A 27,349-nucleotide genomic window follows, 5' to 3' on the forward strand; every position below is an offset into this window, starting at 1 on the left:
CTCCCGAGTAGCTGGGACTACAGGCGCCCGCCACCTCGCCCGGCTAGTTTTTTGTATTTCTTAATAGAGACGGGGTTTCACCGTGTTAGCCAGGATGGTTTCGATCTCCTGACCTCGTGATCCGCCCGTCTCGGCCTCCCAAAGTGCTGGGATTACAGGCTTGAGCCACCGCGCCCGGCCACACCTGGCTAATTTTTTTAAAAAATTTTTGTAGATGTTGCCCAGATTGGTCTTGAACTTCTGGGCTCAAGTGATCCTCTACCTCAGCCTCCCAAAGTGCTGGGATTACAGGTGTGAGCCACCACACCAGGCCCAGTTTTCATTACTTCCTATTGTAGCAGATTCCCATTTTACTATTCATATATGTTCTCTCTAGAGAACTTAGATTTAGAAACTTGCCCAACAGAGTTTAGTTAGGGAAGGAGTTTGAGAAGGAGGAGGCAGTGAGAGGAAAAGGGGGCCTAGTAGTTTTAAAGGTGATTGCATTAATTTTGCTCACCTCCTAGACTTGCATTTCCCCCAAATAGATTCTTTCTTTCTCTTATCTGCTTCCTTCCTTTTCTTTTTTTTTTTTTTTTTGGTTTGCACTGGGGAGCCCATGATATTTCATGTTGATCTCTAAAGCTATATTTTTCCATGAAACTCTGATTGTTTCACATTTATGAAAAAAAGAAATAGTTTAAGTTTTAGAAGTTTAAACAAAGATGTTAGTTCTTTAGTGTCTTTTCTTTCTGTTTTGTTTTTGAGACGAAATTTTGCTCTCTTGTCCAGGCTGGAGTGCAGTGACATGATCTGGACTCACCGCAACCTCTGCCTCCCAGGTTCAAGGGATTCTCCTGCCTCAGCCTCCTGAGTAGCTGGGATTATAGGTGCCCACTACCCACACCTGGCTAATTTTTGTATTTTTAGTAGAGATGGAGTTTTACCATGTTGGTCTCTAACGCCCGACCTCAGGTGATCCACCTGCCTCAGCCTCCCTAAGTGCTGGGATTACAGGCATGAGCTACTGTGCCCGGCCCCTTTAGTATCTTTTCAAAAATTAATGTTTATTGAGAAGTTGCCATGTGCCAGTTGTGGTACTAAGCGCTTTAGTTATGTATTATCTTTTTTTTTAGCCTTAATAACCTAGGTAATTCCTATTCTATTCTATTTTATTTTATTTTTGAGACAGAGTCTAGCTCTGTGGCCCAGGCTGGAGTGCAGTGGCGTGATCTTGGCTCACTGCAACCTCCGCCTTCTGAGTTGAAGCTATTCTCCTGCCTCAGCCTCCCAAGTAGCTGAGATTACAGGCGCAGGCCACCATGCCTGGCTAATATTTGTTTGTTTGTTTTTGAGATAGAGTCTCCCTTTGTAGCCCAGGTGGGAGTGCAGTGGTGTGATATCAACTCACTGCAACCCCCGCCTCCTGGGTTCAAGTGATTATCCTGCCTCAGCCTCCCGAGTAACTGGGGTTACAGGCGCATGCCATCACACCTAATATTTTTGTATTTTTAGTAGACATGGGGTTTCACCAGGTTGGCCAGGCTGGTCTCGAACTCCTGACCTCAGGTGATCCACCCACCTCAGCCTCCCAAAGTGCTGGGATTACAGATGTGAGCCACTGTGCCCAGCCAATTTTTGTATTTTTAATAGAGATGGGGTTTCGCCGTGTTGGCAAGGCTGGTGTGAAAGTCCTGACCTCAGGTGATCTGTCCTTCTCGGCCTCCTGGAGTGCTGGGAGTATAGGTGTGAGCCACTGTGCCCGGCCATAATTCCCATTTTATAGATAAGAAACTGAGACCCTTAAAAGTTAAGTGATTTGCAGTAGTCTACACAACCACATGGTAGAGCTGGCATGTGAACCCTGGCAACCTGACTCCAGATTTCACCATTTTAACTGCTATACTTCAGTTGTATATGGCATTTACAAAAATGTGATGACTTTGATATTCACAGACTGCCTCATTTTTACTCTTCATAGCTCAGGTGCATTGTTACATAGTTTCTGGAAGGCATGACTATAGCAGGCTGTTATTGGAAAAAATTGGACCAAGGACCAGAAATTCCTCATGCCTTCTCTAAAATATATTTAACCAGGAAAGGGCATCTCAACATGTTAGGTCTCTGAGATGCACTTAGAGATACCCAGTACATTATGGTGTACAAGATGCAGTGAAAACCCAAGTTCAAAAGTCTGTAACACAGTCTCAGAAGCCAATCTTTTTTGACACTCTTGAGGAAGAACCACAGGGCCACCCTTTGCATTTCCTGTTCATATCCACATTTCCTTGCGAAGTATGGCCTTGAGGCCTCTCTGAGTTCTCACTGGGTCTCATTGGACTAGCATTATTAGTAACATCATTACTCACATGTAGAAGAGGATATCTGCCTTCTATTCCTGGCCTGACCATATTCTACCTATGTGACCTTGTATAAGTCACTTAGCTTCTCTGTGTTCCTTTCCTTATTAGTCAGACATATTGCTTTTACAAATGTAAAGGTTTAAGACCTCCCCTGTCTTTTCATAGGATTTGTAAATGACCAAAAAAAAAAAAAAAAAAAAAAAAAAAAGCTGTAAGAAATCTAAAACTCTAAAAGGAAATACACCAGAATTTTATAATCACTGGAATTATGAGAGATAGATATTTTCTTCTTTATCCTCTTCCTATATTTTCCAAGTTTTCCACATTGTTTGTCTTTCCTAATGAGGAAAAAAAGTTTGAAAAAGGAACAATACCAATCTGATGATCCATCAGCATTGCATCCCATCCTGTGTAAACATGAAGTGAAAGGGACAGGGAGAAGCCAGGGCCAAAAGGTGCATTTAAACTGGATGGTTTGGTCACAGTGCTGGCCTTAAGTGTCTTACCCAGCGTCTGAGCTTAGTTAGCAGTGCTTTTTTCTCAGCACTTGCCATATCCAGTATAAGAGATTACCACTGTAACTCCCATGATTTCATTAGCATAAAGGTGGTATCCGTATAGTTGATGATCTAGCTTTATAAATTAGCAGATTCTTCTCTTTACAAAAGGATTCATTATATTGTCTCTTTAAATTTTTAGCAAACTTTTTACAAAATTGGTGTATTTAAGTATGATTCTGAATTTTGATTTTATATCTCACATACAGATAATCTTTAGAAACATACTATTGCTTAGATCATGGAAAAAATATTTTTAGTTAATTAAATTTCTAAAAAGCAACTGCTACTTGTTAAGATATTTTGTATCTTATTGTTGAAGTTTGGCTCTGTCTACTTTTGGATTCTTAATTTGGAAACTGTGACTATGTTCAATATGATATAAATTAAAATGGTGAGAGATTGAGAAAAAATGAAATAGAACTTTATTATTCTTTTTTTCCCCCCCAAGGCTGGAATGCAATGGCGTGATCTCAGCTCACTGCAACCTCCGCCTCCTGGGTTCAAGCAATTCTACTGCCTCAGCCTCCCAAGTAGCTGGGATTACAGGCATGCACCACAACACCCGGGTAATTTTTGTGTTTTTAGTAGAGACAGGGTTTCACCATGTTGGCCAGGCTTATTCGAACTCCTGACCTCAAGTGATCCGCCCGCCTCGGCCTCCCAAAGTGCTAGGATTACAGGTGTGACCCACCACACCCGGCTCTTATTCTTTATTTGCTCTGTCGCCCAGGCTGGAGTGCAATGGTGTGATCTCAGCTCTCTGCAACCTCCGCCTCCTGGGTTCAAGCAATTCTCTTGCCTCAGCCTTCTGAGTAGCTGGGATTACAGGTGTGTGCCACCATGCCTGGCTAATTTTTTTATTTTTAGTAGAGATGGGGTTTCACCCTGTAGGCCAGGCTGATCTCAAACACCTGCACTAAAGTGATCCACCCGCGTTAGCCTCCCAAAGTGCTGGATTATGGGTGTGAGCTACCATGCCCAGCCTATAAAATATTGTTGACTATAATCATCCTGTTGTATTGTCAAATAGTAGGTCTTATTCATTATTTCTTTTTTGTGTGTACCTATTAACTACCCCCACATCCCCACTACCCTTCCCAGCCCCTGTGGTAACCATCCTTCTAGTATCTATGTCCATGAGTTCAATTTCTTTGATTTTTTAGATCACACACATGAGAACATGTGATGTTTGTCTTTCTGTGCCTGGCTTATTTCACTTAACATAATGATCTCCTGTTCCGTCCATGTTGTTGCAAATGACAGGCTCTCATTCTTTTTCATGGCTGAATAGGTACTCCATTGTGTACGAGCACCACATTTTCTTTATCCATTCATCACTTGATGGACACTAGGTTGCTTCCAAATCTTGGCTGTTGTGCACAGTGCTGCAACAGACATGGGAGTGCAGATCTTGTTTATGTTTTACTTTCTGGGACATATCCTTAACTTACAACTCCAAAAAAAAAAAAAAACTTACAACCTTTTATTTTATTTAATTAATTTATTTTTCCCCCTGAACCTGAGAGTAGGTGATTATTTTTAAGAGATGAGATTTTTGTCCCCTAGGCTGGAGTGCAGCTTACTGCCTCAGCCTCCTGTCTGGGACTACAGGTGTGCACCACCACGCTCAGCTAATTTTTGTAGAGATGGGGGTCTCACTGTTTGCCCAGGCTGGTCTTGAATTCCTGAGCTCAAGTGATCCTCCTGCCTCAGCCTCCCAAAGTGTTGGGATTAAAGGCATGAGCCACCATGCCCAGCCTGTATCTTACTACCTTTTAAAATGCAGTTTTTCGCGGTGGCTCACGCCTGTAATCCCAGCACTTTGGGAGGCCGAGGCGGGCGGATCACAAGGTCAGGAGATCGAGACCACGGTGAAACCCCATCTCTACTAAAAAAAAAAAATACAAAAAATTAGCCGGGCGCAGTGGCGGGCGCCTGTAGTCCCAGCTACTCGGGAGGCTGAGGCAGGAGAATGGCGTGAATCCAGGAGGCGGAGCTTGCAGTGAGCTGAGATCGCGCCACTGCACTCCAGCCTGGGCGACAGAGCGAGACTCCGTCTCAAAAAATAAATAAATAAATAAAATGCAGTTTTTACTTTATCATATTTTAAATTTCCAAGTGCTTTTTCTATTCCCTCTTTTGGTTTGGTGTTTTCATGCTGGTGGCTTTGGCTTTCTATTCACGTGTATGTATGAGGCATTAAAAAAATAACAGTCACAAAGTTTGTGTGTCAGAGGTGTGCTTGTTGATCATTAAGCTTCACTATAGGTTGAAAGTTAATTGGTTTTGCCAGGGAAGTCCCCAAAATGTAAACATATGTAGGGCTTGGAAGTGAGGGTTTCTCCAGAGAATTCTGGCTGAGGACTAATGTTGGGGAACGCTGGTGTGTTGCTTTTACTTAATCCTTGTTTAAGTTCTTTCACTTGACTCTGCCCCACACTGTGCCTGGTGCTTAGTCCTTTTTGGTCTCTGGTTCCCATTTTCTGGAGACTATACCTTCTGCCTCCTGCACAGGGTGGGGATGAATGGGGAATGTTTCACCGAGGGCTTTACTGCTCTGATCACTGACTCTGTGTATCTTTGCCTTATCCCAGTATTACCTGGTGCTTCCAGAGTCTGAGCCCCTCTTAGGGGTCCTAATGGGTTGATAGACTGACTCCCCCCTTTCCTACTTACTTACTTTATAACTTCATTGCTGGCAATTATCATCCCTTCATTATCTTTCCACACTCTAAAATTTCATTGAAATATATCACACCTGTAATCCCAACATTTTGGGAGGCCGAGGTGGGAGGATTGCTTGAGCCCAGGACTTCAAGATCAGCCTGGGCAGCATAGTGAGACCCCATCTGATTTTTTATTAAAAAAAAAAAAAAGAAAAAATGTATTGTCCACTGCTACCCCCTTTTCTTTTACTGGCTTTAAAGGTGAATATAGTTTTAAATTTTTATTTTAAAATTTTTATTTATTTATTTATTTGAGACAGGGTCTTGCTCTGTAATCACGGCTCACTGCAGCCTCAACCTTCTGGACTCGAGTGATCCTCCTGCCTCAGTCTTCTGAGAAGCTGGGATTACAGGCGTGAGCCACCGTGCCGGGCCCAAGTAATGTTTTTAAAGTTTCTTGTGGCCGGGTACAGTGGCTCATGCCCGTAATCCTACCACTTTGAGGGACTAAGGAGAGAGGACTGTTGGAGCTCAGGAGTTCAAGACCATCCTGGGCAACATAGTAAGACCATATCTCTACAAAAAATTTTAAAAATTAGCCAGGTGTGGTGGTGCACACCTATAATTCCAGCTACTCAGGAGGCTGAGCCAGGAGTACCTCTCAAACCCAGGAGGTCATGGCTGCAGTGAGCTATGATCACACCACTGCACTCCAGCCTGGGTGACAGAGCAAGCCCCTATTTCAAAAAAAATTTGTTTTGCCTTTTTCATTCTCAGTAACTAACACTCATACCCCTGTCCAAAATAAGGGCAGCATGTTCTTAAATGACTGTGTTTTCAGTGGCTGCAGGCCAATCCTGAGACTTCACATCCCCTGCCCCATTCCATTATGGCTAGAAGGACTCCTGTTAGTCTTTACTCCCAGTCTAGGGTGAGTGAGGATTAGTCTCAAGGGAAATCATGGGCTCATGGTAATCACAGTAACTCATCACTTCCATATTTCTACATCGGACCTGGCCTCCTTTATTACTGCATCCTGGTAGAACAGGTGGATGTGATTAGTCATTCTATAATGCACATTTATGTCCTTTGCCTCAGTTACTAAGATAGATGGGTATTATGAGACCCTGCTTTGGAGCCAAGTTATGCCCTGGGGATTTTAGTTAGGCTAAATCCATCAAAGATACTAAAAAGAGTGTATGAGATCAAGAAGTAAATTAGCTCTTGAGCTATGGAACGTTCTCCCACAAGATTAGTATTTCACATTGTTTTCATTGTCATTGGGTACTTACTAGGTATAATTTAGTGTTTGAGCGGTTTTCCACCTGGACAGAAGAAACTGCAGTGCACTGACACAATTGTATGTCTGCTGTACTGCTCTTAGTCAATTCTTAGCAGCCAGAGGGTTTTGTTTACTCCTTGGGGAAGTCATCCTATGGATTTTATTTTCAGGTGATCTTAAAGGGCAGCAAGGAGCGCAGCACTGGGGCCACTGGAGTTAATGCAGACTCTTCCCGCTCCCATGCCATCATCCAAATTCAGATCAAAGATTCAGCCAAGAGGACATTTGGCAGGTAAGCTGGAAATATCAGGGAGTTACATTGTCTGCCTTCCCTTTAATGTGACTTTGAAGTATGTTTTCTCAACAATAGGATACCCTGCCACCATGGAGTTCTTCATTGCAGGGATACAGAGTAGAGTTGTTAGCCCTGAAATAAATCATTGTACTAACGTGTCATCAGTTGATTAACCATGAAGTAATGACCTATTGTTGGTCAACCCTAAGTTATTAAAAGGGACATTGATTGCTTGTAACATGAAACACAGTTTCAGCAGAGAAACAGTAGGGAATGCATCTTAGAGAGCTTAGATGCCAAAAAAGGTGGGAAGAGAAGATTAATCCATTCTTCTCGAAAGAAGCCATAAGACAATTGGATACATTCATTGCTTCTCTGGTGCTCTCCTAGCAAATAATCTGCCACGCTGATGGATGAGCCTATTTCATCTCTGAGTAATGAGTGTTTTTCTTTTCTTTTCTTTTCTTTTCTTTTTTTTTTTTTTTTTTTTTTTTTTTTTTTTTTGCTGGATTGCTGTCCACAAAAGTTTTCTATGTAATTACCTAAGTGGTTACTTAAGTGATTAGCATTGTGGTCATTTAGCCTTTTGGGAAGAATGTTTTATTAATTTTAGTCATACTTTCTCATAAATAAAACCAATAGACATGTTTGAGTGGACAGTACCAGCATCAACTGACAGATCAGAATCTTGTGATACTCTTGGAAAGCTGACAGTCATGTTTGTTTGTTTGTATGTAAGGTAGGGTTTCGCTGGGCTTAAGCAGTCCTCATGCCTCAGCCTCCTGTGTAGCTGGGACTACAGGTGTGGACCACCACACCTAGCTATTTTTTTTTTTTAAGAGACAGGATGGATGTGAGGGCGATCTGGCTGCGACATCTGTCACCCCATCGATCTCCAGGGTTGAAACAGGGTCTCTCTATTTTGCCCAGGCTGGTCTTGAACGCCTAGACTCAAGAGCCTGGCAACAGAGTGGGGCTCCGTCTCAAAAAAAAAAAAATTGTAAAAATTAACTGGTAAGCTGATGGTGGCTGACACCTGTAATCTCAGCACTTTGGGAGGGAAAAGTGAGAGGATCTCTTGAGCCTAGTAGTTTGATCAATGGGGTGACAGATGTCACAGCCAGATTGCCTTCATATCCACCCCGTCTCTTAAAAAAAAAAAAATAGCTGGGTGTGGTGGTCCACACCTGTAGTCCCAAGTACTCAGCCTACCAGCTAATTTTTACAATTTTTTTTTTCTTGAGAAGGAGTCTCACTCTGTCGCGAGGCTGGAGTGCAGTGGCGCGATCTTGGCTCATTGCAACCTCAGCCTCTCAGGTTCAAGTGATTCTCCTGCCTCAGCCTCCCTAGTGGCTGGGACTACAGGCATGCACCACCACGCCCAGCTAATTTTTGTATTTTTAGTAGAGATGGGGTTTCACCATGTTGGCCAGGATGGTCTTGATCTCTTGGCCTCGTGATCCACCCGCCTCAGCCTCCCAAAATGCTGGGATTACAGGCGTGAGCCGCCACGCCCGGCCAGTTTTTTAAATTTTTTAAGAGATGGGGTCTTGCTGTGTTGCTCAGGCTGGTCTAGAACTCCTGGCCTCAAGCAGTCCTCCACCTCAGCCTCCCAAGTAGCTGGGTTTATAGGTGTGAGCCACCATACCCAGCTCAGTAATGTCTTTTCTTTCCCAAGGATGGGCCAATATTAATTTTTTCCAGAGGTCACAGAATGCTGACTGATACAAAAATAAAGCTTAACAGAAGTCACTCCTCCTGTGTCTTTTTTCTAGGATCTCTTTTATTGACTTGGCTGGCAGTGAAAGAGCAGCAGATGCAAGGGACTCAGATAGACAGACAAAGATGGAAGGTGCTGAAATAAATCAGAGTCTCCTGGCTGTAAGTTGTTCAAAATCTTTAATCTAAAAATCCTTCTTGAAAGACTTTGCCCATTACATATAGGCAGAGTGGATGAATGTAGGGTGGAATCAGGAAAGCAACTGCCCTGTTCTTATGTGATAATGGAATGCCAGGGTTGGAGACGGAGGGCTGACCAGACAGACTCTCACAATTCTAGGCAACTATTTTCTTCTCTCCTTGTCTTCTTTTCCCCTGGTCAATACATGCCAATTAGGAACAGAGGTATTTCTGCAGTTGCTGAACGGTTAACTCTGTTAAGCTTTCTCTCTTTCCCCAAGCTTTAAAATTATATTAATTTTTCAAACATAGAAAAGTAGAACAAATAGTATAATGATCTCCCATATACCTGTCAGATTCAACAGTTACCAACATATGAAAAATCTAATCAACCCCTTCCCTCCCCGAGTTAGATTGTTTTAAAGAAAGTCCAGCTGGGCGCGGTGGCTCACACCTATAATCCCAGCACTTTGGGAGGCCGAGGCAGGTGGATAACTTGAGGTCAGGAGTTCGAGACGAGACTAGCCAACATGGTGAAACTCTGTCTCTACTAAAAATACAAAAGTTAGCTGGGCATGGTGCCGGGCGCCTGTAATCCCAGCTACCCAGGAGGCTGAGGCAAGAGAATCGCTTGAACCCAGGAGGCGGAGGTTGCAGTGAGCCGAGATTGTGCCATTGCACCCCAGCCTGGTGCAATGAGACAGAGTGGGACTCAGTCTCAAAAAAAAAAAAAAAAGAAAGAAAATCCTAGTCATCATGTCATTTATTCCATAAATACTGTATATATATCTTGGCTGGGCACGGTGGCTTACACCTGTAATCCCAACACTTTCGGAGGCTGAGGAGGGTGGATCACTTCAGGTAGATCAGCCTGGCCAACATGGTGAAACCTTGTCTCTACTAAAAATACCAAAAATTAGTTGGGCATGGTGGCAGGCTCTTACAACCCCAGCCATTTGGGAGGCTGTGGCAGGAAAATCTCTTGAACCCAGGAGGTGGAGGTTGCAGTGAGCCGAGATCATGCCACTGCACTCCAGCCTGGGCAACAACAGAGCAAGACTCCATCTCAAAAAAAAAAATTTTTTTAATATATCTCAAAGAGATACTCTTACTTTTTAATGTAGCCGTAATGACATTATCATACCTAAAGAAGTAATTCTTTATTATCCGGTAAGTATTATAATTCCTCTAATTGTTCCATAAATGTCTTTTTATAGTTAACTTGTTCAAATCAAGATGCAAATAAAATCCTATGTGAGTTCTTACTCCCTCTTTCATTTTTTCTATATCAGTGTATTGGTTGAAGAAAACTGGGTCACTTGTCCAGTAAGATTTACCACATTCTGTACTTGGCCACCTGCATCCTTGTGTTGATGTTTAACATGTTACTCATTATCCTTTATGTTTCCTGTCAGGTGGCTAGACTCTATAGCCGTATTGTTCACTATGGTAGCCACCAGCCACATGTGGCAACTGAGCACTTGAAATGTGGATGGTCTAAATTAAGATATGCTCTAAATGTAAAATACACACTAGATTTTGATTACCAAAAAAGCTTGTAGAATATCTCATTTATTTTTTTCATACTGACTGCATGCTGAAATAATATTTTGGATATACTGAGTTAAATAAAATATATAATTAACATTAATTTGTTTCTTTTTCTTTTCTTTTTTTTTTTTTTTGAGACGCAGTCTTGCTCTGCTGCCAAGGCTGGAGTGCGGTGGCGCAATCTCGGCTCACTGCAAGCTCCACCTCCTGGGTTCACGCCATTCTCCTGCCTCAGCCTCCCGAGTAGTTGGGACTACAGGCGCCCGCCACCACACCCGGCTAATTTTTTGTATTTTTTTTTTTTTAGTAGAGACGGAGTTTCACCGTGTTAGCCATGATGGTCTCAATCTTCTGACCTTGTGATCCGCCTGCCTCAGCCTCCCAAAGTGCTGAGATTACAGGCATGAGCCACCGCGCCCGGCCTCTTTTTCTTTTTTAAAAAAAGATACGACTATTAGAAATTTAGAATTACATATGTGGTTTGCATTTGTGGCTCATGTATTTCTGTTGGGACAGTCCTGAATTACAGATGTGATCAGATTTAGGTTGTGTATTTTTTGGCAAAAACAATTCATAGGTAGTTCTTAGATTTTTTATAGCAATACATTAGGAGATAGAGACTATCTGGTTGTCTCTCTTTGTGATTTTAAGATTGAAAAGAGATTCAAGTGTTGTCAGCCTAATTCCTCTATCATAAAGTTTCCTTTCAGCCTTTATTTTTTATTTTATTTATTTTTACTTTTTTCCCCCTTAGCCTCTGTTAAGGACATTCAGCTGTTTTTAATCTAAGAATTTTGTCAGCCATTGAAGAATCTCATCTATATCTATTATTTCATTAAGTGTTCCAGAATGATGATATTCTAATTCTAATATTCGTTCTGTATGTATTAGCTGAAAAGAATTTTCCCTCAGCTATCTGATTATCCTGACATATAGTTTGTAGTGGAAGCAAGATGATTCTTTAATTTATTCACCACTTTTCAGAATGAGTTGGTGGTCATGTTACCTAAACATAACATGAGTTTGTTTTGTTGTTGTTGTTTACCTTTTTTGTATTATTATGAACTCATTGAAATCATTATATATTTTTTTGCTGCTTAAATTCAACATATTTAGCCAATAGGAGCTCTTTTAAGAATGTTCCTGTGTCTTTTTGGCACAACTCTACTCGTTCTTGATAGCGTCCTGACTTTCTGATATAAGAGCCTATGTTCTAGGCTCATTTTATACATTTCCCTCCCCAGACCTTGAATCAGCCGTTTCTTCAATGAGTCTTGGTTTCTTTTTCTTTCTTTCCTTCTTTCTTTTCTTTTCTTTTTTTTTTTTTTTTTTTTTTTTTTTTTTTCAGATGGAGTCTCACATTGTTGCCCAGGCTGGAGTGCAGTGGCACGATCTTGGCTCACTGCAACCTCTGCCTGCTAGGTTCAAGCAATTCTCCTGCCTCAGCCTCCCGAGTAGCTGGGATTACAGGCACCTGCCACCACAACCAGCTAATTTTTTGTATTTTTAGTAGAGACAGGGTTTCACCATGATGGCCACGCTGGTCTTGAACTCGTGAACTCATGATTTGCCCGCTTTGGTCTCCCAAATGCTGGGATTACAGGCATGAGCCACCACACCCGGTCGAGCCTTGTTTTTTTTTTGAGAAGGAAATGGTATTTAGAGACTTCAGTTTGTGTGCTAGGGGTGCTTATCACTACTGCGTTAGTCCTTGCTTCTGGGCCTTTTCAGTGGACAGAGCTAATAAATAAGGTGTTATTTTTTGTTTTGAAAGAGAAAAACATATGTGGGATTTATAGTAATAAATCAGTTTAAGATTGCAGGCCAGGCTCAGTGGCTCACACATCTAATCCCAGCATTTTGGGAGGTCAAGGTGGACAGATCACCTGAGCCCAGGAATTTGAGACCAGCTTGAGCAACATAATGAGACCCCATGTCTGCAAAAAACTTAAAAATTAGCTGGGCGTGGTGGCACACGCCTGTAGTCACAGCTACTTGGGAGGCTGAAGTGGGAGGATTGCTTGAGCCCAGGAGGTTGAGGCTACAGTGAGCCATGATTGCACCACTGCACTCCAACCTAGGCAACAAAGCAAGACCCTGACTCAGAAAATAAACTTACCTCATCTGAAGAAAGCCAATGAATAATAATATTAAAAAAATAAAATTACAGGGTTTTTATTTAATTTCTATAAATGTGTATTTGTCTCTTTTTTCTCCTATGCTAGAAATCTTAGTTCCTAACAACATTTATTTGTTCTACTTTAATATATATATTTCAAAATAATGATAATATTATTTATAATATGATTAATTCAGTTCAAGATTTTTATCGCAATTTTCTTTTTGATTGGGTTGTATCCCACTAAGGATGTACAGTCATAATATTATGCTGTCAAATCACTTGAAATAATTCTTCTCTGTGTGTTTAAGCCTACCAGTTTCATAGCGTTAGGTTAATTTGTTTGGTTTTGGTTTTAAGAATTGCCTTATTTATTTTGATTTAACCTTATTTTGTAATTATTTTAAAACATTTATGTCAGGAGCTGTGGCTCACACCTGTAATCCCAGCATTTTGGGAGGCCAAGGAAGGAGGATCACTTGAGCCCAGGAGTTCAAGACCAGCCTGGGCATCATAGGGAGACCCCGTCTCTACAAAACATTTACAAATTAGCTGGGTGTGGTGGTGTGCATCTATAACCCCAGCTACTTGGGAGGCTGAGGCGAGAGGATCACTTGAGCCCAGGTATTCAAGGCAGCAGTGAGCTGTGATTGTGCTACTGCACTCCAGCCTGAGATACAAAGTGAGACCCCATCTCTTAAACAAACAAACAAACAAAAAGCAAAAAAATTTACGTGGTTTTAAAGTAAAAATTGTAAAATAAGCCACATTCAAAGAAGTATAGTTTCCATCCCTGTACTCTCAACCTGGTTACCTTCCTCCCCTTGTAAAATCATTTTTCTTCTGTCTATGTATGTTTGCACTCACCCCTTTTCTTAGAAAAATGCTAACATACTCTGAGCACTGTTTTGCACTTTGCTTTTGTCACTTCATGGCATCCTCGAGATCACTCCATGGCTGTACATAGAGCTCTTTCTCATTCCTTTTTCCAACTGTATATGCTGCCTTGTGCCGCTCCACATTATTTACTTCTTTTTGATCAGAACTGAAGTCTCCAGCTAGGTACATTCTTTCCAGACCTCACGAGGGATAAGTTGGGAGGGTGAGAGAGGGAGCCAAACTTTTTTTATTTAAAAAAAAAAAAAAAAGCTTGTAAGCCACACTTGAATTTAAGTCTGTGAGGGGCAGGGTTTGATTACTTGTTCATCCCCAGTGGAGAATCTTCTCAGTGCTAAAGTTGGGGAATACTGGATAGATTTTTAATAGAAGAGGAAATTTCCTCACACCTGTTTATAGCCTGCAGCTTCTTGGATAGTGGTAGGGCAGTTGCGGGCATCTATGGCTGCTGTTAAGAACAGCCATAGCATACTCTGGAGGCAAACTACTTGTTCTTGGTGGCACTTCCAAGGGATTGCTTCCACCTTCTTCCCTCTTTTTTTTTTTTTTTTTTTTTTTTTTTTTTTTGAGACAGAGTCTCCCTCTGTCGCCCAGGCTGGAGTGCAGTGGCATGATCTCAGCTCACTGCAACCTCTAATTCCTGGGTTCAAGCTTTTCTCCTTTCTCAGCCTCCTGAGTAACTGGGATTACAGGCACATGCCACCATGCCTGGCTAATTGTGTGTGTGTGTGTGTGTGTGTGTGTGTGTATTTTTAGTAGAGACGGGGTTTCACCATGTTGGCCAAGCTGGTCTCAATCTCCTGACCTCAAATAATCTGCCCGCCTTGGCCTCCCATAGTGCTGGGATTACAGGCTTGAGCCACTGCACCCAGCTCCTTTCCTTTTATTTTACTGTCTTTTAGCCTAGATGCATCACTCAGAAATAGAAGGTCTCTCCTCCTTCATCTTGCCCCCTGCAGCCCCACCACTGTGTTCCGATGGGAGTGTTTCCCCTGGACGTCCACATACTCAGATCTCTGCTGTCCTCATCATGCCCAGTGAGCGCTTCTCACTGAGGGTGTACACCCAGGAGCAAGTCACATTCCTTTGCCTTTGGGCCACAGACCCTGCTGTTTTTAAATGAAGGGTTTGACTGGACGTGTGTGGTCAAAGTGCTGGTTGTAATCCCAGCACTCTGGGAGGCTGAGGCAGGAGGATCATTTGAGACCAGCCTGGGCAATATACAGAGACCCCATCTCTACAAAAAAAATTAAGAAAAAAATAAATAAAATGAGGGGGTAGGCCTAGGTGATTTCTCAGTTTCCTTCTAGCTCTGACTCTAGAATTTCTCCTACCCCATTCAGATAGTTTATGTCTGCATCTATACTTGAATCTACACCAACAGGTGTGCATGTGTGAGCAGGGAGCGGGGAAGTGGATGTAGATATTTTGTCTATTTAAGTGTATCAACAGTTGGAAAGAATGTGAGGAGAGAAAGGGAGCCAGCAAGCCAGAACTACCACCACATGAGCTTGAACTCTAGGACCTGAGGGTAGGTCCCAGCGTCTGTCTGTTCCCCGCCATCAACTCAGGGCCAATCCTAGGATCCCAGCCTCTAAGCCGGGAGGCCTTCAGCTAGGCAGCACAGGATGGTGTTTCCCAATCTAGCTTGGTTTCTCTTGTTGAATGGAAACTACAGGCCATTTTGACTTCCTTTTGGAGGATTGTCTGAGTGTGGTTTATTGAAGAAAAACAAGCTTCTTGTGGAGGTGGCATCAGATCTATTACTCTCCCTTTGCACATGACACTTGATGTGCTTATTCTCCCCCTTTGCAGCTGAAAGAATGTATCCGAGCACTGGATCAGGAACACACCCATACTCCCTTCAGGCAAAGCAAACTAACTCAGGTAAAGTGAAATGTGAGCCTTGAGTTTGTTCTGATTCATTCATTTCTTCCTTATTTCATATATTTGTTCATTCAGTTGAGCATCCACTGTCAGTAAGACATGATGCTGGGCATAGTGGGAAAAAGAGAAGGAGAGGAGTCACATTCCTTCCAGGAACTCTGTCTACAAATTGAGTATCATTAATCCAAGGATCTGAAATCTGAAATGCTTCAAAAATCAAAACTTTTTGTTGTTGTTGTTGTTGTTGTTTTTGAGACAGGATCTTGCTCTGTCACCCAGGCTGGAATGCAGTGGTGTGATCTTGGCTCACTGTGGTCTCTGCCTCCCAGGCTCAAGCAGTCCTCCCACCTCAGCCTCCCGGGTAGCTGGGACTACAGGTGCATGCAATCATGCCTGGCTTTTTTTTTTTTTTTTTTTTTTTTGGTAGAGACAGGGTTTCACCATGTTGCCTAGGCTGGCCTCGAACTCCTGAGCTCAAACGATCCGCCTGCCTCAGCCTTCCAAAGTGCTGGGATTACAGGTGTAAGCCACTATGCCTGGCCAAAATTAAAAACTTTTTGAGTGTCATGATGCTCAAAGGATTTCAGATTTTTGGGTTAGGGATGTTCAACCAGAAGTATAATGCAAATATTCCAAAATCTGAAAAAAAAAAAAAATCTGAAATCCAAAGCACTTTTCTTCCCAAGCATTTCAGAGAAGGGATACTCAGCCTGTTATAGGACTTTAGGAAGGGGCAGACTCAGGCAGAAAAGTCTGCAGTATGGGCGGCAGGGGTTCCTTGGGGACAGCAGCGCTGTTCTGGTCACCACCTTTCTGTTTATTTCCAGTGTATGGTAACTCTGGGCAGGGCACAGTGGCTCATGTCTGTAATCCCAGCACTTTGGGAAGCCAAGGCAAGAGGATTGCTTGAGCTGAGGAGTTCCAAACCAGCCCGAACAACCTTGCTACAAAAAAATTTAAAAATTAGCCGGGTGTGGTGGCTCGTGCCTGTGGTCCCAGCTGCTTGGGAGGCTGAGGCAGGAGGATTACTCGAGCCCAGAAGGTTGAGGCTGCAGTGAATTGTGATCATGCCACTGCACTCCAGCCTGGGTCCAAAAGAGACCTCATCTTAGAAAAGAAAATGTTGAATTAGTGGAGTCTCTAAGCCTTTGCATTGAATAGGGTGGTGTAGCCGTACTTGATACTTTCTTGGCTCTAAGACTTAGACCAATGTTTTGGCACAAAAAAATAATGGCTTCAGGCAGTTAAAATGAATGAGTTAGATTTTCTACATGTACTGATAGGAAAGATGACCAAGATCTTTTGTGATGTGAAAAAAGCAAGCTGTAGAACAAGGTAATAATGTGATTGCCTATGTGATTTCTACTATTACATAGCCACACAGGAAAAAACGTTTAAAAAGATGCAGAAGAAACAGCATTGGATCTATTTGGAAGTAACAATGGGAAAAAAGGTGAAACTGCAACTTTTCATTTAAAAGATCATGTGCCGTATGACCACTTTTTGTTTTTATCATTTTTAAAATGTGTGACAAGGAGAAAAACACTACACAAAAAAATTACATAAATGTTAACTATGATTATTCTTAGTGGAACAAATAGGGTTTTTGTTTTGTTTTGTTTTTCTGTCATGAAAATGTGCCTCTTTATTAACAGAAAACTCCAGTAGATGTTAAATCAGTATTCATGATGTCTGTGGAAGAGTGGCATGGGAGGGTGTACCTAGGTATAAACAGCTGTGAAGACAGTTGTGGGTGTCCTGGGTTCTTTTTCACCTTGTGTCCTGTGCACAGTGGAGAACAGACAAGGTAGAGGGATATCTAGGAGAAGATCTTTTTGTATGCTGCAGGATGAAGCCAGCCCCGCACATGGGCAGAGTTTTATTCTGTGCAGCTAGAGTAGTGGCTCCACAGGACCTGGGCAGAACCTGTAAGAATATAGTTCCTTACCCATCACAGTTGGTGATCTGTGGGTTAGGTCTTCTCAAACATGATTTTAACCAGGGACCCAGGAACCTGCTTTTAGGTGGTTAGTCCTGATTCTGACATTGGCTCTGTTATTTTTTACTTACTTACTTACTTATTTATTTATGAGAGGGAGTCTCGCTCTGTCACCCAGGCCAGAGTGCAGTGGTGTGATCTTGGCTCACTGCAACCTCCACCTCCTGGGTTCAAGCGATTCTCCTGCCTCAAGCCCCTGGTAACTGGGACTACAGGTGTGTGCCACCATGCCTCACTAATTTTTGTATTTTTAGTAGAGACGGGATTTCGCCATGTTAGCCAGGCTGGTCTTGAACTCCTGACCTCAGCTGATCTGCCTGCCTTGGCCTCCCCAAGTGCTAGGATTATAGGCATGAGCCACTGTACCCAGCCAGCTCTGTTATTTTACATACAAGTGTATTTTACATACAATTCTACATACAAGTGTAAAGAAGAAAGTAAAACATAGCTTAAAGTCCCAGACCTCAGTGATAACCACACACTGCTATGTTAATGAACTTCCTTCTAGTCATCTCTCCGCCTGTGTAGCCTCATATGGATCCGCTTACGGAGTTATGGGATCATACACCTTTTTCCCTTGAAGATATAAGCTTTAGATATCTTTCTGTGTTCCTGAGTACAGGTATAATCATTTTTAATGGTTTTATTATATTCAGTGTATAATTATTTAGTTTGTTACCTGTTTATAGATACCTAGATTTTTACTAAATATTACTATTATAAATAATGTAATGAATATCATACATACCTTTTTTGGTCAATTGAGCAATTATCTCCATAGGATAAAGTCCTAGAAGTGTGATTGCCAAACCAAGAGTATACATACTTTTTCCTGGTTTTGTTTTTTTTTTGTTGTTGTTGTTGTTGTTGTTGTTGTTGTTGTTTTGGAGATAGGTTCTTGCTATGTTGCCCAGGCTAGTCTTGAACTCCTGGGCTCAAGCGATCCTTCTGCCTCAGCCTTCTGAGTAACTGGGACTACAGGTGAGTGCCACCGTGCCTGGCTTCTTTTTACATTTTCACATATTGCCAAACTGCCCTCTGGAAAGTTTGTCCAGTTCATGGTACATGCCAGCATAGAAGAGTACCCATTTCCCTGGACCCTCACCGGGGAAGAGCATCATTAGTCTCTTAATCTTATGACCTAAAAATACCGGGTTTTTAAATGGTTTGTTTGCATTTTTCGGATTGGTGATGTGATGAGTACCTTTTTCTGTGTTTATTTGCCATTTGTATTGTTTATTTTGTGAATTACCTTTTTGTGGGCAGAAGGGAACTGTGGCCCAGCATCCTGTACCTACTAAGTAGTCAGTATGCACTTTGTTAATTGACTTCACTCATTGACCTGCCTTCTGTTTTGGACAGGTCCTGAAGGACTCTTTCATCGGCAATGCCAAAACCTGCATGATCGCCAACATCTCACCAAGCCACGTGGCCACTGAACACACTCTGAATACCTTGCGCTATGCTGACCGGTAAGTCAGCTCCCAGATGGCAGGCTGTGTGTAAGTGTGCATGTGCGTGCCTGTGCAGCAGGCGTGTGTGTGCAACACGTGCACGTGTGTGTGTGCAAGTGCACGCACATGTCTCTCCCACTCACACACACACAGGGATCTGACTTTGAGTGCCACAGCCTTGTTTTTGGCAATTAGTCATTTGAAGACTGTGACCTGGTAGGCCCTATCACTTTGCAAGCATGACAAGAGGAAGATGACACATTCCCTTGTTCAGGAGTTGACTCTGTCAGTGGCTTTTAAATGGCTAGTGGGAAGTGAAATATTAATGGGTGGAAGGCTCAGTGATGTTTTCTTCCTGCTGGCCTCAGCCCAAATTGTAAGAGATAGAAGACATATGACTTGTCAAGGCAGAATCACTTAGAGCTATGTATGTCCAGAAGGGCCCAACCCAGACATGTTAGAGGATAAAGTGAGGCCCAGAGAAGGCTAGGATCTTTCCAAAGGCTCACTAGGAGTTGGTGTCAGAGCCAGCAACTCTGCCTGCCTGGCCAGGCCTCTTTATGGGTGATTGTGGTATCTGCTGGGATTCCTTCCATCTCTCACCCTGTGGTCACATGTGCCTCTCCCAGTAGGTAAGACGTTTTTGATTGCCATGACTGGGAAGAAGTGCTACTGGCATCTAGTGAGCAGAGGCCAAGGATGCTACTAAACGTCCTTCAAGAAATAATTATCTGGTACAAAATGTCAATAGTGTTAAGGTTGAGAAACCCTGGGAATAGACAAGTCATTTTTCCCTTAATGGAATGAGCACAAGCCTGCGTATTTCTGGAGGTTTTGCTTCCTGAGGTACCAGCAGGTTTTTCCAGAGAAGCCTGAAAGGGGGTGGTTTGCAGAAAAAGAGGACTCTGCGGGATTGCAGGTAAGTGGTGGACACAGACTCCTGAGTTGGCCTCCCTCCAGGAAGCAGTGTGGGCCCTGCATGAACACAGTGCACTTCTGAGACTGGCATCTCTGGCCTGTCCCGTACATGGGGCTGTGGTGATTTCCAAAAGGCTTCTTCTGATCGTAGAATGTTGGGTGCATGCTTACATCCTCAGGGAAGACACTGTTCTTTCTCGTTTGTTTGTTTTTTAAAGACAGAGTCTTACCCTGTCACCCAGGCTGGAGTGCAATAGTGTGATCATGGCTCACTGCAGCCTCGAACTCCGGGGCTCAAGCAATACTCCTCGCCTCAGCCTCCCAAGTAGCTGGGACTACAGACACGCATCACCATGCCTGGCTAATTTTTTTATTTTTAGTAGAGACGAGGTCTTGCTATGTTGCCCAGGTTGGTCTTGAACTCCTGGGCTCAAACGATCCTCCTGCCTCAACCCCCCAAAGTGCTAAGATTACAGATGTGAGCCACTACAGCCAGCCAACACTGCTCTTTTTCATTCAGGTACAGAGGGGTATCTCATGCTGAAACAGAATGTTCCCTTTTCCTCTTATTCTATCCCAGGTAAAGAAGTAACTCCCAATCCTTGTAATACTCTTCTTTGGTTTTTGTTTTCCCAGAAAGCTATAGAAAAGGAATTGCAGAACGTGTGAAAATACACATTTAACATAAAATGATTATTTACAGGGTCAAAGAACTAAAGAAAGGCATTAAGTGTTACACTTCAGTTACCAGTCAAAATCGGACATCTGGAAACTCCTCTCCAAAACGAATTCAGAGCTCCCCTGGGGTTTTGTCAGGGGACAAATGTTCTCCCAAAAAAGTCAAGCTGGGACTTCAGCAGTCACTCACAGTGGCAGCCCCTGGCTCCACAAGAGGGAAGGTCCATCCTCTGACCAGCCACTCACCCAACATTCCTTTTGCTTCTGCACCTAAGGTCTCTGGTAAAAAGGGTGACTCCAGAGGGAGTCCTTCACAAGAGTGGGTCATTCATGCTAGCCCTGTGAAAGGACCCGTGCGCTCTGGACATTTGGTCAAAAAAAGGGCAGAAGAGTCAGCACCATTGTGCTCTGAGAAAAATCGAATGGGCAACAAAACTGCCCTTGGGTGGGGAAGCAGGGCCTCAGGCCCAGAAGGCCTAGTGCGTGGTAAGGTGTCCACCAAGTGCAAGAAAGTGCAGACCGTGCAGCCAGTACAGAAGCAGCTTTTGTCGCGAGTTGAGCTCTCCTTTGGCAATGCCCACCACAGAGCTGAGTACAGTCAAGACAACCAGAGGGGCACGCCTGCTAGGCCTGCCTCTGAAGCTTGGACAAATATCCCGACACAGCAGAAGGAGAGGGAGGAACATCTGCGTTTCTATCACCAGCAGTTCCAACAGCCACCTCTCCTCCAACAGAAGTTAAAATACCAACCACTGAAAAGGTCTTTATGCCAGTACAGGCCCCCAGGGGGTCAGCTCACGAATGAGACTCCCTCTCTGTTCCACTCTTACTCTGACAACCATGATGGAGCCCAAGTAGAGGACCTTGATGACAGTGATTTCAGTGAAGATTCTTTTTCACACGTCTCTAGTCAGAGGGCCACAAAGCAAAGGAACACTCTGGAAAATAGTGAAGATTCATTCTTCCTGCACCAGACATGGGGGCAGGGTCCTGAGAAGCAGGTGGCAGAAAGACGGCAGAGTCTGTTTTCTAGCCCCAGGACAGGTGACAAGAAAGATCTAACTAAAAGCTGGGTGGACTCCAGGGACCCCATAAACCACAGCAGAGCAGCACTCGATCACAGCTGCAGCCCAAGGAAGGGGCCCGTGGACTGGAGCAGAGACAACTCTACTTCCTCAGGGCCTTCTCCCAGAGACAGCCTGGCAGAGAAGCCTTACTGTTCGCAGGTAGATTTCATATATAGACAGGAAAGAGGTGGAGGCTCTTCCTTTGATCTCAGACAGGATGCCTCCCAAAGTGAGGTTTCTGGGCAGAATGAGGGCAACTTGCCATCCCCTGAGGAAGATAGTTTCACTTTCTCATTGTCCCACATTGCAGTTCCTGGATCCCCAGACCAAAGAGACACAGTTACCACACCTCTAAGAGAAGTAAGTGCAGACGGCCCAATCCAGGTGACCAACACTGTAAAAAACAGTCATCCTGTCCCAGGAGAGGACCCTAGGGGGCAGTTAGGCACGAACGCTGAATATGCTTCTGGACTCATGGCTCCCCTCACCGTGTCCCTCCTGGAGAACCCAGAAAATGAAGGGTCTCCTCCCTTGGAGCAGCAGGTCCAGGATGGGGCTATGCACAGTCTAGTGGCAGAGAGCACAGGAGGCCCAGTTGTGGGCCACACAGTGCCATCTGGTGATCGAGAGGCAGCCTTGCCAGTGTCTTCAGCAACTGAGCACCTGTGGCTCTCATCATCTCCCCCTGATAATAAGCCTGGTGGTGATCTTCCAGCTCTGTCCCCATCACCCATCCATCAGCACCCAGCTGACAAGCTGCCTGGCAGGGAGGCAGACCTGGGAGAGGCCTGCCAGAGCAGAGATACTGTACTTTTCTCCCACGAACATGTGGGTAGTGAGCAGTATGATGCTGATGCAGAGGAGACGGGGCTGGATGGCTCCTGGGGTTTCCCAGGAAAGTCCTTCTCCACCATACATATGGGGGTACCCCATTCTGGACCTGCGCTCACCCCACGAACAGGAAGTAGTGATATGACTGACCAGCTCTGGGCCCAGGAGAGAAAACATCCTACAAGGCTTGGTTGGCAGGAGTTTGGTTTGTCCACAGACCCGATCAAGTTGCCCTGCAATGGTGAGAATGTCACATGGCTCAAACCCAGGCCTATCTCAAGGTGCTTAGCAAGGCCAAGTTCTCCCTTGGTTCCCAGCTGCTCTCCCAATTCTGCAGGGACACTCCATCAGCACACCCTGGAGCAAGCACAGTAAGTTGGACACTTTCCCTAAGACTTGAGCCCTTTTTGCACTCACCCTCCACTCCAGCTTACTGTTTTGTCATGGACAAAGAGAAGCCATGCAGGGGTATGCAGGTGAGCCAGTCTGCTTCTAGCTCCAACACTCTGCTTTGGTCCCGGGCCCCTCCACAGGAAGTAGAAATGAGAGCAGACCAAGCAATAGGCTCCATCTTGTGCCAAGTATGCCAGTTGCAGTCACAGCCTTGAGAGCCTTTCTGCAGGGAAGCTGTGGGAAATGGGCAGCTCCTGTGGAAGAGCAGCAGCACCCGGCCCTGCCCCTCAGTACTGCTGAGGAGGCAGGGGACAGCTTGGGAAGCCCGTCTCCCTCCCTGTATCTCGTTGGTACTCCGTAATTCCTTACCTAATCCTGAGAAAGAGCAGGTGAGGGGGAGCTGGGTGTTAAGATGGCCTTGGTCAAAACCTTGACCATTTTCGGCAGAGGCAGCTCTCAGCTTAGAAATGAGATCAGCTCCAGAAAGCTACCCAGGAGAGGCTGGGAGGCCAGGAAGATCACGGTGTTCTCTCTGGTGTTCCCAGGCAGGTGGTCATCCGAGCACACCAGGAACAGCTGGATGAAATGGCTGAGCTTGGCTTCAAGGAGGAGACGCTGATGAGCCAGCTGGCTTCTAATGTAAGTAGCCCTGGCTGGACACTCACGGGCTGTTGGGAATTAGCCTGCAGCTAATTTGATGGTCATCCTTGTTTGCTGTGGCTGTGTCTGGGGAAAGGGTCTCCTGGCACACACTAACCGTGACTGAGGCCTCGCCCCTCCTCTTGCCACGCCTTTGAGACATCTTGAGTATAGGTACAGGTGGGAGATGGTGCAACACTTGCCTTTCCCAGGCTAAAATGTTTCTAGCTTCTATCCTTAGCTGCTCTGCCTTCCAAGTGGTTTGTCGGGGCCCCTCCCTGTGACTAACAGTGACCAGTCTGCTGCCTACCACATGTAGGTATTTCTACCAAATACCCTTCTGCCCTACAAAATACTCCTCTGCTTGGAAAGTGTGTCGAATGCAGAGCAGCGGGCCCTACCCTGTGCCATAGCAACTATCCTACATGTTCTCCTGCCTGAAGTGTGGCCTGGGTTCGGAAACTTTCCTGCCAGAGGAGGGACTAAAAAAGCAGATCTGGCAGAGCGCCAGCAAGAGCAAAAGCTGTATTCGTCCCTTGTTTCCTTCTCAGGATTTTGAAGATTTTGTGACCCAGTTGGATGAAATCATGTTTCTGAAATCCAAGTGCATCCAGAGTCTGAGGAGCCAGCTGCAGCTCTATCTTACCTGCCACGGGCCCGCCGCAGCCCCTGAGGGAACAGTGGCGTCTTAGAGCCAGACCCTGTGCCGAGACAGCGGGGGCCCTGCAGGAGCCTGTGCTGGGCTCTCAGGGGCTGGAGGAGCCTCTGCCAGGTCCTCCCTGCACACACCAGAACCCTACACGCTGGTCCTGCCTGTGCTAGCCTCACCCCAGCCCCACGTGGCCTCACAGGTCCCAGCTTCTCCCTCAGTTCCATGCACAGGAGCCCCTCCAAGGGTGGGCCAGGCTGAAGAACCTAATGCCTTTCCCTTGGGCCTAGAGAATGTGCTTAATTGACCCCCTTGCCTGTGGGAACATATTTGGGTCTAATAACCCTGAAGATGTTTCTAAGTTTGGGGATCAGAGGATGGGGTGGTCAGTGGTAGCCTAGAGGTCAGAGGTCATAAGACACAGAAGACAACATGCTGAGCCCAGAGGCTTCACCAGCTGAATTCTGTGCCTGACTTAGAAGACTAAACACTGGCCCAAACTCAAACATTGGTGCTGGGGGACAGGGGTGGGGTGAGCTCTGCCCCATCAGCCCTTGGAGATTGATTTGGGGATTTAGAGGCGTTTTTAAAAATGTAGATTGGTCAAACCTTGACTTGATGTGTCACTAACAGCAGCAGATGTGGGACAGGCATTATACGTACAGCTCCCTTCCCTTCCTGCAATCCAGTTTTGAGACAGAAGAGGGTGCCTGTGTCACACGTCAATTTTTCTCCTGACTTTTGTGGGGGTGAAAGGCCTCTGTACAATGCCCGATACTCTCATGCTTCCGTGGCACCTCCTGGCTCCTATCTGGGACACCTCACTCGCCAGCCCCGTCATGGAATAGTCCATCTCCTAGCCTGGTCCTCATCCAGTTCACCCTGCCCAGCCACCCTGCCTCTCAGGGGTCTGTGTTGGGAACCTTGGCACAGAGTGCTCTGTTCAACAGTCTGAGGCCTCTGAAACAGAATTCACACACAAGCATTCAGCCGAGTTCCGCCTGCTGTGTTATCTTTTTAGCAGGAAGTAGCTCAGGACAGGGAAGAAAAAGTAGCCTCCAGGTGCCAATTACTTTAAAGCCACTCTGGGTCAAATGGAGATTCATGAGTCACAATTTTGGCCCGAACACCCATTACTATGTGAGCTTTTATTTCCTTCAGATAAAGGATAACTTTTTACGGTTTTAAAAGGAGGGCTTAATTAAAAGGCCAAGAGAAGGGTTAAATGGCTCTCTTGAGACACTAGCAGCCTGGCCCAGCCACCTTGTCAGCCTCACAGTGCCTCACCTGACGGCCGGGGGGCATCCTTATTGGTGCTTCTGGCCCCAGGGCACTGCGGCCTCTCCTCACATGATCACTAAAAACCTTAAAAGACCCAATCTAGCCAAAAGCTCAAGTGGGACAATGGCACAGTTTCAAGATCAAGGACAAAAACTTTAGGAATGAACCCTGTTCTATCACATACAACAGCATCACTGAGAGCTGGTGAGACAGTTTTAAATCCAGTCCCGCTTGTGGCAAATGATGCATAAATGCCGGCTGCTCACAGTAAAAGGGCTTCTTCCTCTTTTACTGGGTGAGCCCCCTGAAGGTCCAGCCTATCCCAACTCCACAGTCAGGAAGGCCTATGTCCTTGGTCTGTGGACGGAGCTGGGTCAGGTTTAAAAAGACTCCTCAGTCTAGGCTTGCCTTTGCAAACCAAAAAATGGGACAGGTCTGAAGTGGGAAGAAAGTTCCAAAACAGAAAATGGTTAGGTCCTACTCTATCCCCAGCAAATCTAAGCAAGAAATCCCTTTATATACCACATGGCCCCCCACTCCCACAAAACAGCCTTGGTAATAAAGAAGTTATCAAACCAAGACATACCTTTTAGATTTTTATTAGTAGTTCTCTCTGAAGAATCAAAATAGTTAGCAAATTATTTTAGATTCATCAAGACTGTATATCCTTTGTATTTAGATCTTTAATGATGTACAACATAATACAAAACAAACCAAAGAGACTGATTTCTATGACTAGGTGTTATTCATTGTGTCATCCTAAAGCAGTGGGCTGGAAGGGAAGCTGTTCAAGGAGAACAGAGGTGGAGTTAGTGCTGGCCGACTAAATCATGGCCTGTCTGCTCCCCCATTCAGTGTGCTGGGAAGGGGCCAATGATTTCTTAAACTAACAACTGTTTCCTAGAGCAGGGGCTCTAAAACCCTGGATAGCAGAGGACTGTGGTCCAAACCAAGCCAAAAGAAACAGGCTGGGGTAGGGAAGCGTGGTGACTGCCTGGCAGAAAAGGCAAACTCTGGGCCCCATAGGGAAAAGTGCATTCTTTGCACCTCAGAGACATTGCAGAACCAGTGTTAACACTATGAGACTTTGTTAGGAGGGGAAAAAATAAAACCCTGGAAGAATCTTTCACTTGAACTCAACTTGATTAGAGTTCAGTCCACCAGTCTCGGGGGAAGGGGAAGCACCTAGCTCCACAGCAGCACTGAGTCTGGCCCTCCCGCCCCATCTCCCCAGCCCCTCTCAGCAACTAGGCCAGGCTTTAGCTGAGGACATAAAGACCCCAGAAAGACTAGGGCAGTCTCTCTGGAGGACTGAGGTGGGAAGGACACTTCTCAAAATGCAAATACGTTTAATATGGAAGGAGCCAGGACAGTTCTGGGGGCACTTGCCCGAATCTTCCCCACCTCCCCAGCTCAGGGCCTAGGCTCACAGAGACTGGCGAGCACAACCTCCACATCTGACCTTCTAACCCCCAAAAGAAAATCTGGAAGCTGCCCTTTCTCTTTCCCCACAGATGGGCTCTGCAGGGCCTCCCAGGGATGGTGGTTCTGCGGCAGGGCCTAGACAGGGCCTGGTCTCAGCTGGCTCCTGCCCGAGCCATGAGGTCTTCCAAAGCATTGTCCTGGTCATTGTTGTGTAATAGCAAGACTTCCTTAATGTCTTTCAGCTCAAAGCCCATCTCCTTAAATTTGCTCATTAACTGAAGAAACTCCATCATCTAAGGGAGAGAAGAGAACACAGATTAAAGAAAAGGGTGGGGTCACAGCACAGCCGAGTGAAGGAGTATGTGTGTGGGGGACTGGGGGAAAGCGGAATGGATTGAGTCTCCATAAGGTCCCCTAGCAAGCAGAGGTGGGCTGTGGTGGAAGCCAAGGCAGACGGGTTTGGTGACAGCCATCGACCTTCAGGAGTCAGCCCAGTCCCAGCTCACTCTTGCGACCT

The 27,349-nt window shown here is 45.0% G+C and overlaps 2 protein-coding genes across 4 annotated transcripts in view; one reads left to right on the forward strand and one right to left on the reverse strand.

Moving 5' to 3' along the window:
• Positions 1-25,988, forward strand: part of KIF24 (kinesin family member 24) — a 76,622-nt gene extending 50,634 nt beyond the window's left edge. Inside the window, exons 7-13 of one of the 2 annotated variants that reach the window (XM_050760737.1) lie at positions 7,021-7,142; positions 8,921-9,026; positions 15,427-15,498; positions 18,860-18,969; positions 20,573-22,816; positions 23,384-23,477; positions 24,029-25,988. In XM_050760737.1, coding sequence (XP_050616694.1) covers positions 7,021-7,142; positions 8,921-9,026; positions 15,427-15,498; positions 18,860-18,969; positions 20,573-22,816; positions 23,384-23,477; positions 24,029-24,169 — 2,889 coding nt within the window. In that variant the 3' untranslated portion in view covers positions 24,170-25,988. The remainder of the gene's footprint in view (positions 1-7,020; positions 7,143-8,920; positions 9,027-15,426; positions 15,499-18,859; positions 18,970-20,572; positions 22,817-23,383; positions 23,478-24,028) is intronic. The other variant, XM_050760738.1, reaches the window with a different exon arrangement.
• An 84-nt stretch (positions 25,989-26,072) lies between these two features.
• The window catches only part of UBAP1 (ubiquitin associated protein 1), a 74,215-nt gene continuing 72,938 nt past the window's right edge, over positions 26,073-27,349 (reverse strand). For both annotated transcript variants that reach the window (XM_050760773.1, XM_050760772.1), the window contains one exon: positions 26,073-27,125. In XM_050760773.1, the coding sequence (XP_050616730.1) occupies positions 26,985-27,125 (141 nt within the window). In that variant the 3' untranslated portion in view covers positions 26,073-26,984. The remainder of the gene's footprint in view (positions 27,126-27,349) is intronic.

This window comes from Macaca thibetana, chromosome 15 (assembly GCF_024542745.1).
Source record: "Macaca thibetana thibetana isolate TM-01 chromosome 15, ASM2454274v1, whole genome shotgun sequence".
Taxonomy (NCBI): Eukaryota; Metazoa; Chordata; class Mammalia; order Primates; family Cercopithecidae; genus Macaca; species Macaca thibetana.